Source organism: Gorilla gorilla, chromosome 10 (genome assembly GCF_029281585.2).
Source record: "Gorilla gorilla gorilla isolate KB3781 chromosome 10, NHGRI_mGorGor1-v2.1_pri, whole genome shotgun sequence".
Lineage (NCBI taxonomy): Eukaryota > Metazoa > Chordata > Mammalia > Primates > Hominidae > Gorilla > Gorilla gorilla.
Genome location: NC_073234.2, coordinates 60,204,779 through 60,219,983, shown reverse-complemented (window position 1 = coordinate 60,219,983; position 15,205 = coordinate 60,204,779). Strand labels below are relative to the sequence as shown.

The 15,205-nt window shown below is 36.3% G+C and overlaps 1 protein-coding gene across 3 annotated transcripts in view; it reads left to right on the top strand.

The window, feature by feature from the left end:
- CNTN1 (contactin 1) overlaps positions 1-14,085 on the top strand; it is a 381,066-nt gene extending 366,981 nt beyond the window's left edge. For all 3 annotated transcript variants that reach the window (XM_031000864.3, XM_063694062.1, XM_019039242.4), the window contains one exon: positions 11,650-14,085. In XM_031000864.3, the coding sequence (XP_030856724.1) occupies positions 11,650-11,726 (77 nt within the window). In that variant the 3' untranslated portion in view covers positions 11,727-14,085. The remainder of the gene's footprint in view (positions 1-11,649) is intronic.
- Positions 14,086-15,205: the final 1,120 nt, after the last annotated feature.

The window sequence follows — 15,205 nt, the reverse complement described above, 5'->3', positions numbered from 1 at the left end:
TGGACAATTTTTATAGGAGTAGTGGCAGGAATAGGGAATATAGAGGGAGAGAGAAGTGGTCCTGTGACAAACGCAAGAACCTCAACATGGAAAAACAGGTAAAGTGAACAAGAGATAAAACAATCCAGGTAAGACATAGTACATCCAAAATGAGTCAATGCTCCCAAGCTTCTTTTTAGGTTTCCTAACATTTCTCTCAACACCTAGAAAATTCATTATGAATTACTTCATACATGTTACTATATCATCATTGACAAACACCTAAAAGTCCCTGTTTCCACTGTCAAGATAAATGAGTATAATAAGACACAAGTCTTGAAAAGAGAAAAAGCAATAATAACCAAAAATTGTATGATGGAATGAATAAAAGAAGCCTGGCAATACTGGTAGAAATGCTGGTATTGAAGGAATTTCAGTTCCATTCACTTGTGGGAATTTGATTTGTTCAATGTAAACAAAATGGGTTCTTAAAGAATTTCCCAGAATTCCAAATGGTTAGAAAGAAGTAACTACTCTGCTGATTTTATAAATAAACTCCTGCAAAAGTGATGAAAGTTAATCTTTTTTCCCCTTTTTTTAACTTAAAAAGAATTTGAAAAGAACTTAAAATTTCAAGGTTTAACACCATGAAACTATGACTAAGGATGAGCCTTTTCGGAAAAGAAGGAAGTCTGAAAAATATATAAACAGAACCAAGGAAATTCTGTGCAGATACAATCCCAGGTGATTAGAATTATTTTATATCTTCAGGTTGAGAAACTGAACAAGCACAATCTCTTAGAAATTTTTTAGACTAGTCAATGTCCAATTCTAGCCAGTGACTCCTTACACACTTCAGACTATTGTTAAAATAGCTGAAAAATTATTTCTGCTGTGGAAGTACAAAGAGAAGATTCAGCTTGTTATGATCCTCTTAATAGTTTCAGTGATTCAATGAATTTGGACAGTTTCTTACAAGAACTTCATGTGCATATAGCAAAACAGAGAGACACCAATTAATCCTTTATGATAGATGGATGACACTGAATTGTGCAATAAGGTCCCAAGATCTAACAAACAAATGAATTCAAGGTCATAAAAGGAAGAAAAATCTTAATAGCAAATACCAAATACCAATACACTAGGAGAAAAATCTTAATACCAAATACCAAATCTTAATGCCCTTAATACCAAATACCGATCTTAATACCAAATACCAAAATACAGCCTCAAACAGGTGAATCACTCATTTGTCACAGCCTCAAAGCCAAAGATGACTGAAGACCAACAGAACTTTTTGCCCCAGTTTTATCCTGAGAAAGTTTCCAAGGTAGTTGTGTCTCTGCATCACCATTTGAAACCAGTGAGAGAATGAGATTATTGGCTGTCGTTGCTATTGAGGCTTTTAGAAACCTCTAGTCATTTTCAACTCTCAACTCATTACATTAGGGAAGGCGGCATCACTGCATTCTCTAGTAATATTTAGAGATGTTTATGAAGCAGCCAGGAGGTAGAGGAAATAGTACTGGGCTTAGATTCTGGTTTATGTTCAATACCTAAGTTTACTGTCTTTTAGGTATGTAAATATAAGCCCTAGGTCCCTAATCTGTAAATACAAATAATGATACATACTTTAACTGTATCTTATAAGAATTTAGTAAAATAAATGTTGCAATGTGTCCTAGAGAAATTAGGCACTTACTAAGTGGTTTAAAAGAATTAAAAAATCCATTGAACAGGCCAAGTGCAGTGGCCTGAGCCTGTAATCCGAGTACTTTGCAGGGTCGAGGTGAGAGGATTGCTTGAATCCAGGAGTTCCAGACCAGCCTGGGCAACATTGTGAGACCCTATATCTACAAAAAATATAAAAACTTAGCTGGGAATGGTCATGCATGCCTCTAATCCCATCTACTCAGAAGGCTGAAGTGAGAGGATCACTTGAGCCTGGGAAGTAAAGGCTTTGGTGAGCTGTGATCGCATCTTTGCACTCACTCAGGCAACTGAGTGAGTTTGTCTGAAAAAAAAAAAATTGAACAGATATTTGTTAATGACATATTATGGATCAGGCTGTCCAGAATCTTATGAATAAATGAAATAATTTTAAGGAAAATTGACTGTCATGGCCAGTTAGTTTCACTCTTTCTCTTTATTGTCAATACCCACAAACACCAGCCAGTCTCCGCCAAAAAAGAGAAGCAAAGCAATAGAACGAGCAATTTTTGTGGTGGGGGATGATTGCAAGGGACAGTCTTTCTTTATATGTAAATAAACCCACAGGGCCATGTATCTGTTGAAAATGTCCAAGAAGTCCTAGTCACAGTGCTCAACTGGTCCCTCAAGACTTGCACTGAAGAGGAACCATTAACCTTGGCATAGTGGAACATGTAAATTTTCAAACTTTCTCTCTGGCTCTACTTGTCTCTTTGCCTCAAAAACTAATTTGGAGAAGGCAAGGTAGAGGCAGTGGAAGGAATAATTTAGCACTTGTTTTTATAAGTATGGCAAAATGGAATGGTCATTTGAAGTTGCCAGTCTTTCTAACTTTGATTGAGGCTGAGAAAAGTTACTCCTGGTGATAACTCAGTGTATTTCACAAAGTTGGAGCTGTAAATGTGAGAACGTTCTGTCAAACAGCTATTTCCAAAGCCAAGTGCACAGATTACCTAATAAACTGGCTCTGGTTGTTGGTTAATTAATCATAAATTAAAAACTTGAATGTTATTTATAAAATATTTTGTATATGTTGGGAATAAAACAAATCCATGAAACCCATTATACATAATTCTTGTATTCTATAGAACAGAACCCAGATACCAAGGTCTGGGTCTCTTCTGTCTTATTCCAGACTGAGTATGTTCTCACTAAATACTCACTAAAAAATCAAATATCTTTTTAAATGAATGAACTACATTTAATATTGCAAATTCACAATTCATAGATGGTTTTTACTTTGCATTTTAACCCCATTATGTAAGTATTAGACTCCCAATTTTACAGATAATTAAATGGAGCACAGAGAGATTTAGTACCTTATGAGAGGCCACACACTCAAGTGAGTGGTAACAGTATGCAGATAGAATTGTCTCACCTCAAGTCTCATGCTTTTGTGTAAATGTCACCTTGCATTTCTAAAGAAGTAGGTAAGCCAGTTTTAAAAGTCCTCATAACTATGGTCTCACCTTGCCCCAAAATATCAAAATTGGGCTTGTTGAGAATGTGCTTATTGGCCAGCTTCTTATAAAAGCTAGAAGTTGCTTTTATATTTCCCAGCAAATCAACTGGTCATCACTCTATTGGAAATGCTCACTCCTTTCTCAAAGAGGAAATGCATCCTGGTGATCTGGTGTTTTCTGACAAGGAAAGGGCCAGAGTCAACAGTAAGGAACAAATACAACTGCCAGGATAAGCTGCCAGAAAACCATGTACCTCTGCCAAACAAACAAAGATCTATTTTGCTTGGCATGTGGGTTTGGGTTCACAACTGCCAAACGAATAGGAGCAGAAAGATTAGTGGGCTTCACTGGAAGGAAAAACCCACCGAAGCCACTAGCACTTAGATGATCAAGCACTTAATGTATATTTATAAACTAATATCAACTTTGATTAGCATAAATAAGGGAAAATGTAACAAATATGTTTGCAAATTTTATGGCTCAATGCTTGATATTCTCAAATATATTATGGTTTGCCTGGAATTACAGACTCAGGGCTGTAGTAGGAACCTTAAAACTTATAACATTGAACCCTATCATTTTACAGAAGGAAAATCCACATCCTTGAGAAATAAAACAGCCAAAGATCACAGAAGCATCAGAACCATGTCTTGAGCCCAAATATTCTCTGTTGCTGAAGTTATATAACTAGCTATTGACAGAACTAGAAGTAGGTCTTAAGCTGTCTTTTTTCTTCTCTACCTAGCTTAGTATTTGAGTGTTGCTATCTCAAGTAGGCAAAGGGAGATAAAATCATCAAAAGCAAAAGAAGCAAGCTGATACACAGACAATATCGTAAAATAGATATTTTAGGGAAAAAACAAAAATCATCAAATGTGCAAAAATTCTGCTGAACCTCAAACATCAAACCCATTTTATTTTCTGATTTCTCTTTGGGTCTCTTTAGAAACTCTTAAAACCAATTAGTGTGACTATCCATTACTTTATTTTGTCAAAGTCATGAAGTTAATGCTTATAATAATCTAAAATTGAAAATTACATTAACATTTTCCCCAAGAAACTGGTTTGAAGCCAATTCAGCTAACTTTCTAAAAAGACACCTCCTTTAATTCTTAACATTAGACCATTCATAAAAATAACAATTTTGATATATAGTTCAAAGCAAATGTTAACAGTAACCTCACTGAATTATAGCAGTTTTACTGAAAATTGTATGCTAGTTTCCAGGCAAGTACAACTTTTCTACCTTACAGATTTGTAAGTTTTACATCTCAACTCTAGTCTATACTTGCATTGTTGATAACATTTAGACAGGATGGAAATCTGGAAAGAAAAAAATTATGCAAGAGAAAATGTGCAGGGAGAAAGAGACAAAGATGAGACAGAAATGCTAAAAATGAATCAAGCAATAATTCAAAGATTCCTTTGTTTCAGACATTTCATAAAATCTCAGTTAATACATTTAAAACATTTGTTTTTACCTCAATAGCTTCACATTGACCAAGTGTTAATTCATGGAAGTAAATGGGACTGCATGAATTTTTTAAAATTATCATTGTCAGAAAATTAACCATACAATAAATTAGATTTCAGTGTCTCAAAGTAAAACATACCTCTTCTTCTTTTAATGTTTGTTTTTATATATTTCTGCCACAAAATTTAATAAAATAAATACCTAATTGATTTCCTCACCTAGTTCTGACAGCAATCCAATGGAGAAACAAACACAATTCAGTAATCTGCAGAATGGAACACCACCAGTAAAAGAACCCCAGAAAATTCCCAACTGATTAGACTAAGTCCAAAACAAAGCTCTACACCATAAATTTACCATTTTTTCAGACAAATTCTTATGAGTGACTAAATTTGCAAAGTGGCAAACTCACACTAGGCCTTTCTGTACAAATAAATAAGATAAAAAATGCTGAAAAATTTGAACGCTGCACCTACCTTGACTGCGTCCCAGTGGTTACTCATAAAAATGGATCCAGTACTCTGACCAGTTCACTGAAAGTGTTGTCTTCAGTAGCTAAAGAGAGCACTTGCTTTTCTTGTGTTGATTAGCCTCAAGCAATTGGGAAAATAGCTAAAAGCTGAGAAAGGCAAATTAGAGAGGTTTTAAATGATACAGGTGAGCAAAGTCCTGAAACACGTTATTCCAATTACCACAAATTTACCAGAAAACGTACTTTTCCACAGCTGTGGGCAGAATATAATTCCTGTGTGATGGTCCGTGATAGAAAGTTACAGTGGTCAACAAGTTTGGGAGATACTGATTATCCTCTGTTGCTTTGATGATTCTCAACATGCATTTATTTGCACTTTTTAGATGAGAGTAGTCTCTTTTTTGCCCCAGAACTCCTCTTTTGCTCCTGGATCCACACAGCCCTTTCACTGGGCAAAGTACTGTTCCTCCTGAGATAAGAATGAAAGCTACCATCTTCTTACATGGCCCTGCTTCCTTGGCCAGAGTGATTGGTTGAGTGATGGAAACTTTCTCCAAACTAGTTCAATCAAAGAAGCCACTAACTCAGCCACAGTTATTGGTCTGGGGATAGGTGTGTGACCTGATGTTTGCAAAGCAGAGCCTTTCCTTAAGAATTTTTCATTAGTGTTGGGGTAAAAAGATAGCCCAGTCTGTTTGTTCTTAAGAATACCTGATGTGAGCTAGGAGCTCATATCTCTCTTGAGAGAAGTCAGTCTGAGACTGTGAGGCAACAGGCCGGCGCGGTGGCTCACGCCTGTAATCCCAGCATTTTGGGAGGCCGAGGCGGGCGGATCACGAGGTCAGGAGTTGAGACCATCCTGGCTAGCACAGTGAAACCCCATCTCTACTAAAAATACAAAAATTAGCCTTGCATGGTGGCGGGCGCCTGTAGTCCCAGCTACTCGGATGGCTGAGGCAGGAGAATGGCGTGAACCCGGGAGGCAGAGCTTTCAGTGAGCCGAGATCGCGCCACTGCACTGCAGCCTGGGCGACTGAGTGAGACTCCATCTCAAAAAAAAAAAAAAAAAAAAAATGTGAGGCAAATTGTAAAAGAACAAGAGGTGAAAGCCAGAGACTTGGAAGACGCAGGCATTCAATTATCTGCTCCAGTGTGCCTGTACAACATCAGCTGTTAGGTTGGGGTTCTGATTCTTAAAACCAAAGATCCCTGACTACCATGCTACACAAACACTGGAGCTGGAAGCTAGACTCTTACAGAAAAACTCAGTATGCCCAGCTTATGCTATTGTTTGCTTTATTTTATCCAACTACTTTTCCAGAAATACAGTGCAGGTCTAGAACAAGAAATAAACATCATGAAATGCAGTAGGAATTGCTACCATTTACTGGGAGTTATCTATTAATCATGCATTTCTGAAATGCTTTACATAAAGCAGTTGTTTTCAAACCGTGATAAGCAGAGTCCCACATGTTCCATGGGGTGATAGGGTTGGGGGAAGTACAGGTGCCAGCATGAAAATAGAGAAGACAAAAATCTGGTGGTTTCCTGCTCCTAAACCCATCTTTGAGTAAAGCATCCCCCTTTCACCCAGTTCAATAATGGATTTCCACATATAATTACTTCTGAAGAAAGGTTATGCTACCTCTCTAGATAGATAGATAGATGCCATGAGACATATTATTATCCCTATTTTATAGTTGAAGGAAAAAGGTTTAAATTTTTTTTGATTTTTTTAAATTAAAAAAATTAAAGAACATGCTCAAGATTACCCAGATTATGCAGCCAGTAAAAGGCAGAGGTAGAGTTTGAACTTCGCTTTGCCTGTTTCCAGAACGTCTGACTCAGCTGCCATGTGATACTGTTCCCAATATATCCTTGTGGCTCCTACTAGGACAAACACTCATTGCTTGCTTTATTTTATTTTTTTAATTTTTATTTATTTATTTTTTTGAGACGGAGTCTCGCTCTGTCGCCCGGGCTGGAGTGCAGCGGCGCCATCTCCGCTCACTGCAAGCTCCGCCTCCCGGGTTCACGCCATTCTCCTGCCTCAGCCTCCCGAGTAGCTGGGACTATAGGTGCCTGCCACCATGCCCGACTACTTTTTTGTATTTTCAGTAGAAACGGGGTTTCACCATGTTAGCCAGGATGGTCTCGAACTCCTGACCTTGTGATCCACCCGCCTGGGCCTCCCAAAGCACTGGGATTACAGGCGTGAGCCACCGCGCCCAGCCTCATTGCTTGCTTCATTGATACTCATATTAGCCAGCTTGTCCTGTTAAAATTTAAATAGCCAAAGATCAAACAGAATCCTGTAGTCTGACAAAGCCAGAGTTATTGACTGGATGTAGCAAGGAAACACACACCAGAGCAATCATGGAATACCATGCAGGTGCAAAGGAGAAGTGTCTTATGTAAGGTTTGAGTTCCTGCTGAAGAATTCTGAGGAAGGTGGAAATAAAGTGGCAGTCAGATCTGGATTAGTTCTGTTTCTGAAGTGGGAATAGGAGAAGCAGGAATTAACTAGAGCTGGGGCTGTCATGAGGGGAGTGCAGTCCAGCAATTGGGTATTCCCACTAATAGGTGGGACAAGTAGAGCAGAGCTGGGGCATCATTGGTAACAGCACCATCCACTCGGTGAGAAGGTCATGATGGCATTCTACAGCAGCTCTGTGATCTTGGTAGTGTTTTCTGTAAACTTTAAAGTTGGCATTATCCATGTCTGTCATACGAATCTGAATAAAGGTTTTGTTATTTTTCTGCCTCAGCTGATCTTCACTCTAATCATAGGGATGTTTTTACTCTTTCAGTTCTCCAACGTGGTGTCCCAGCAGGAGTTTTATTGAACTCAACAATTTTCAACGCAAGCATCCATTCATGTGTACCTAATATACCTCATATATATTAGGCACACCTCTAGGCAGTGGGGAATCAACCATCTAATAAAAACACTTTCTTCCATATGGCCAGGGCCATTAATAGACCTTGGAAGAATAAAAAATAATGTCGGACCAGGACTAGTTGGAGGACTCCTGGACTGAGTAGTAAGATCAATGCCTTCTGATATTATATTATGAATTTTTAATGTCATCTCTTTAATAGGAAAAAACTATTTTCTGAGGAAAAGTAATCATAGGAAGGTATAACCCCTTTCTTTGTCCAGGTTCCTAGAAGTTAGAGAGATTATGCAATATCGAATAAAATAAAAAGAAATATCAGGGGTCCCATTGAAGGTCACAGTGGTTTCCTCTAACCATCTTCTTCCTTAGACCCCCTGTGCTCTGTAATAAGAAAAAATTCAGGGCCTACAATGGAGGCATAACTCAATCATTTAACATTATAGGTTGAGTACTTTCTATGCACTAGGCTTGGTATTAGTCAACACAGCTAAAACATGATTTAGATATCATCTCTGTCTTGAAGTTGTTCATAATATAGAGATATTAGCAGTTGTGGTCACAAAATGTGACACCACAAAGAGAAAATTCTAAATGTTATGTCATCATCAGCAATATGCAAGCAGTAGAAACAGAGACTGCATCACAGTGTCCAGATTGAAGAATCAGAAAGGAAGTTTGTATTAAAAACCAAGTAGAGCAGTTTTCTACTTATCAGAAAGCCTGCAGTACTGCTCAACTTTTAATTGAAATGTCTGTTTTCAGCATCACTCTCCATATAGCAGGAATTCTCCCTGAAGGAAGTATGAAATCAAAGTTTAGATTTAAAAAAAAATCAAGAAATTCCCATGGAAGAGATATAGTACTCCAAATTGGTTTTACATTTCTTCTGATAGAGAAAAATTATTCACAAGGTCAATGATTTGTTCAGGTTTAACATTCATCAGCTATGTGAAAAGCAAAATATGTGTTTACTATATAACACGTAAGTACCAGAATTATGATTGATAGCAGTATTCTGATATATATGTTGTTAGATTCAAAACCAATATATATTGAAAAACTCCTCAAGAATATATGTCATTTAAAATGACATTAGATAGTACTTCAATTCGGTCTCTAATTTCTGTTTGGAATGTGGGAGAGAAGTAAAGATGAAGACCAAAATTACATAAGCTTGAGCCATTAGAGAAATTAAATGTAACACACATAAACATGGAGAGTTTATTTCAAATATCCTGATGTCAAAGACACAAATTATGAAATTGTATTTGGTTTTCATACTAATACCAAAACATCAAGATGGCATCCACAATTCACTAAATTTCTTTTGAGCAGCCACAGTTTGTACTTTGCCAACCCACATATTCAGCCAAGTACATAAACGTGTCCCCATCATAGATGTAATTTGTGGTCAAAAGACAGAGCATTGTGGAGACCCTGCAGTCATCCTCAGACAAAAAAGGCTTCAGGACGGATCATTTACACTGGGTCAAACATTGAAGTTTAAAGGTTTTACTGTGTGATTGAGGTTTATTATTGGGCATCTTATCAGAATAAAATAATGTGTGGTCCGTGGCATATTTTTAAAAATATGTAGAAAAGTAGAAGGTACAAAAAAATTACAAGAATACAAAGATCTCTTTGAAACAGTTTATGTGTTAGCTTTTTTTCCATATGACATTTATTATTTTCCTTCTGTGCCCTTGCCTTGACACATTAAGTGCAGAGCGCAGTGTCCTTCTGCATTTCTAAAACCAGTCCCTTGCTAAAGCTATCTGCAAGAACACGGCAGAGAGGTCAAAAGTGCATGGCCTTTGCAGCTGGACAAATCTGAATTCTAATCCCGTCTCTGCCCTCTAGTGACTATTGGACTTGAGCAACTCATTTTACCTGACTCAGTTACAAAATATATAAAATTGGGGTAAAAAGACCTACCACTGTAGGTTGTTGTAGTCATGTCATAATCTACATAATGAGCCAACATAGTCTTGTAGCTGGCTGTAGGGCAGTAAGTAGCATCTCTCAAAGTAATGATAAATTTACTATTGTTATTGATAGTGTCCTTAGGAGCTCTGCTACTTGAGGGCTGTTTATATTCCTATTGTTATCTGCCCTCACTTTTTGACCCTTACTTTCCTGCTCATTTCTAAGAACTACTTTATCTGTATCCGATAAAGCTTTCCCTCTTATGTTTCCAGGCAGCTCCAAAAGCCCCAGGCAGGGCAATGTTGAAGACAAGCAAGCAGACAGACACTATTATCTTCCACCTTATAGGGAACATGAATGTGCTTTTAATGACCAGAGATTCAGGAGAAATGCACTAAATCTCCCTGAATATAAAAGGACCATGCCAAAGAATGAGCTGTTTATGGTCACTTTTAATATGATAGATAATAATAATTTATTTGGTGGTTTCAAATTTAGAGAGTAAACTTCCAAAAATTAATGAAAACTGTTATATTAGTAAGCCATTGACTAAATTTTTTAGGTCTTCACTCATTCTAGCAGCATGTTCATTGAAGATAGTGCCAGCTGGGCATGGTGGCTCATGCCTGTAATCCCAGCACTTTGGGAGACTGAGGCAGGAAGATCACATGGGCCCAGGAGTTTGAGGCTGCAGTCAGCTATGACTGAACCACTGCACTCCAGCCTGAGCAATAGAACAAGACCTTGTCTCTTAAAAAATAATAATTAATTTATTTAAAAAGAAGATAGTGCCTAATAGTTGTGGACATTGGGAAGAAAGAGTATGACTTTTTGGTCCTACTTTATAACAGTTTCTCAAAAATTCTCATGTTGTCAGGACATGGACCCATAAACTTACTTGATTACAGGAGTAGCCCTTCTAAGTGTCACCCAAGATGTAAAATAAGTCCATAGCATATTATAATACATCATTTCAACTTTTAATTCACAGTGTAATATCTCAGGGCAATTGTTCTTTAGATAAAAATTGAATGAGATTATTTAATATCAGAAATACATTACTTAAGTCATTCTATATAAATGTGTAAATGTCTTAAAACCATTGGGATGTGAAATTATGCAAGATTTACCTAGCATACCTATGTTGTCATTATCTCAGGAAAAATTATTAGTATTTTTACTGTATCTCTTTTTTAAAATTTTATTATTATTATACTTTAAGTTTTAGGGTACATGTGCACAATGCACAGGTTAGTTACATATGTATACATGTGCCATGCTGGTGTGCTGCACCCATTAACTCGTCATTTAGCATTAGGTATATCTCCTAATGCTATCCCTCCCCACTCCCCCCACCCCACAACTTTATCTTATTTTTTAAAGCTTACTTTTTTAATGCATGTATATATGTTTCTTGACATTTTGCCTTCTGGTAGGAATTTGGGACTGCTGGATCATAGGGACAGCATACACATTTGTGATCATATTATTTTAAATGATTAATTTAATCATGTTGTGTAAACAGTTCACATGGTCTCACACAGAAAATCTTTGATCAAAAGCTTTTGTTTTTCTTAAATCATGTAAGAATAAGAGACTCTGTTTTGTAAAAGGACCCATTTGTTTTCCAGGGCTATGCAATCTTGCCTTAGCCAAAGCAGACTAAATGAGCAATAGTGACGTGTATCAATGAAATAATATGCACACTTTTGGTTTACCTTGCAGGTGCACCCACCCTATCACCAAGTCTTCTCGGCTTACTGCTGCCTGCCTTTGGCATCCTTGTCTACTTGGAATTCTGAATGTGTTGTGACAGCTGCTGTTCCCATCCCAGCTCAGAAGACACCCTTCAACCCTGGGATGACCACAATTCCTTCCAATTTCTGCGGCTCCATCCTAAGCCAAATAAATTATACTTTAACAAACTATTCAACTGATTTACAACACACATGATGACTGAGGCATTCAGGAACCCCTTCATCCAAAAGAATAAACTTTTAAATGGATATAAATGATTTTTAACTCGTTCCAATATGCCTTATAAACCACTTAACCTGATTCTGTGACAGTTGCATGATTTAACCCAATGGGACAAGTTACAGTGTTCAATTCAATACTATAGGCTGTAGAGTGAAAGTCAAATCACCATATACAGGTGCTTTAAATTTAATAACAAGTTGTGAAATATAATAGAGATTGAAATGTTGGTTGTATGTGGTAAATGTAAGAGTAATACAGTCTCTTGTACTTTCTTCACTGTTTTGCGTACTGCATATTATTGAATGGCCCCTATCATTCATGACATCTTGAGTTTTCTTGAAAAGACAATAGAGTGTAACAAATATTTTGTCAGAAATCCCATTATCAAATCATGAGTTGAAAGATTTTGACTATTGAAAACCAAATTCTAGAACTTACTATCAGTATTCTTATTTTCGAAGGAAATAATTTTCTAAATATTTGATTTTCAGAATCAGTTTTTTAATAGTAAAGTTAACATACCATATAGATTTTTTTTTACTTTTATATTCTACTCTGAAGTTATTTTATGCTTTTCTTATCAATTTCAAATCTCAAAAATCACAGCTCTTATCTAGAGTATCATAATACTTCTATATTTGTTCATATGTGAAGTGACAAATTTTGAAAAGTAGAGTGCTTCCTTTTTTATTGAGATGTGACAGTCTTTACACGGTTAGGAATAAGTGACAGTTAGGTGAATATCACAATTACTAGTATCTTGGTTTTTCTGCTTCATTCCTAAGTATTACGTTTCTTTATTGCAGATGTCAGATCAAAAAGTCACCTGTAGGTTGAAAAAGCTACCGTATTCCATTTTGTAAAAATAATAATAATAATAATTAGTTTTAAGCTCATTTCCCACGTCAATGCAATACTGAAAACTGGCTAAAAATACCAAATCAATATATTGCTAATGGTACTTTGAAGAGTATGCAAAACTGGAAGGCCAGGAGGAGGCAAATAATATGTCTTTCCGATGGTGTCTCCCAAGTGTTGGTGCTTTGGGTTTTTATAAGTTGTGAAAAGGAAGATGCACATTTCTTCATTCTCCATGGTGTGCATGGAAATGTGTTTGAGTGTGGATGTAAAAGAAATCAAGTAATAAAGAATTAGCTGGCTCGTGAAATAGTGCAATGTTGGATGCTTCAAGAGGTATAATCCTATTTTATTAGCACAAACTTGCTAGCTAATTAGAGTTTATCTTTTTAGAAAGGACACCGTATAGGTTCGTAAAAAATATTTACAGGAAGCAAAATAGATCTATTACTACTTTACCGACTTTACCCCCTTTCTTTAATTTGTATAATTTTTGTACTATATGTCGATGTGTAAATGTTTAGAGCCTTCATTATGAAAATATCAATAAATATTTCATTAGTTTACATTTAACTCTTTGTTATAAAATGAAACTTTTAAAAATAAGTGAAACGGATGATTTCCCAGTGGAAGTATGTCAACAGTCTTAAGATCATTGCCAGATTTCATAAAATATTTAAGTATTTGAAAAAGAAACAAAATGTCTTCATACTTTAGGGAAACGAATACCCTGTATACCTTCTGTACAAATGTTTGTGTTTTCATTGTTACACTTTGAGGTTTTACTTTTGCAATGTGACCCATGTTGGGCATTTTTATATAATCAACAACTAAATATTTTGCCAAATGCATGCTTGCCTTTTATTTTCTAATGTATGATAATAATGAGCAAAACTGGTTAGATTTTGCATGAAATGGTTCTGAAAGGTAAGAGGAAAACAGACTTTGGAGGTTGTTTAGTTTTGAATCTCTGACAGAGATAAAGTAGTTTAAAATCTCTCGTACACTGATAACTCAAGCTTTTCATTTTCTCATACAGTTGTACAGATTTAACTGGGACCATCAGTTTTAAACTGTTGTCAAGCTAACTAATAATCATCTGCTTTAAGACGCAAGATTCTGAATTAAACTTTATATAGGTATAGATACATCTGTTGTTTCTTTGTATTTCAGGAAAGGTGATAGTAGTTTTATTTGATACTGATAAATATTGAATTGATTTTTTAGTTATTTTTTCAATGGAGTAGTATAGGACTGTGCTTTGTCCTTTTTATGAATGAAAAAATTAGTATAAGTAATAAATGTCTTATGTTACCCAAGAAAGAACAACTGTCCTTTCAATTTACCTCAAGTTTAAATTTTTTAGAAGGTTTTCATTACAAGTTCGATAGCAGGGAATAAATATTCTGGTTAAGCAACAGTTCAGTATTTGAAGTACTACAAAAAGTACACACATAGAAACACACACAGAGTCATTATTACATTGAAATAAGATCACCTGGTAAATAACTTCAACCCATGAAGATGTCAGTGAATATCATTCAATGTAAAGTGAAACACTAAAGCAAGCTGCTAGATGCTAAGAAAATGAGACTTTGTAACCCTGAATGGGCGAGTCTGGAATAGAGGTATCTGCATAATGGCATGAATCTATAGGAGGAGTCTGCTACAGGTAAAGCTTCTGAGTCCTGAGACAGGCTGGGCCCAGAAAACTGCATCCCACGGCTGCCTGTGTCCTGCCTTCCCATTTTCTCCTGTGTTCTGATTGTGGTTTCACATTGGAATTCTCATCTCCCTTTCCTGTTTCATGAAGCTTGCTTCACCCTGGATTCTGGTTTTCCTTTTTGGACGTTGCCTCTGTTTCTAGACCTTAAGTATTAGATTACTTCCCTTCTAATATTTTGTATTTGGTATTTGACCTTCAACTGACCCCAGCTCAGATTCTCCAGGCTTTGGGAGATCAAAGCTTCTTTCTGCGAGAGTGTGTTCCATGTTAATGATTCTCAAACCTGGTTGCCCATCACGATCACCTGGAGAATTAGAAAAATTAAAATGAATTCCCTGGACCCCAGTCCAGATTTACCAAATCAGAATCTGGGGAGTGAGCTATATTTTGGAGGGAATGTTCAGTACTATCTGACAGGGAGTTGGGTTTGAGGTTTTCATGATCACTGCAGGCTAGATTGATAGTGTCAACTGAAAGAAGAATATATTTCAATAGCATATCTACATAACTTAATATCTCTTCAGAAAAAAAAAGAATCCATAAACTTTGCTTGCTTAAAATGCTGATTTGTTTATAATTATTCTTATCTTTTGTTCTACATCTTAATATCAAAATACAATACACTTTTTGTCTGGCAAAAATATCCCCTACCTTGTTTGTATCCAGACTGCAGACAAAAATGCACCTCAGAAGATTTCTTCTCTAAAGGAATGTGGA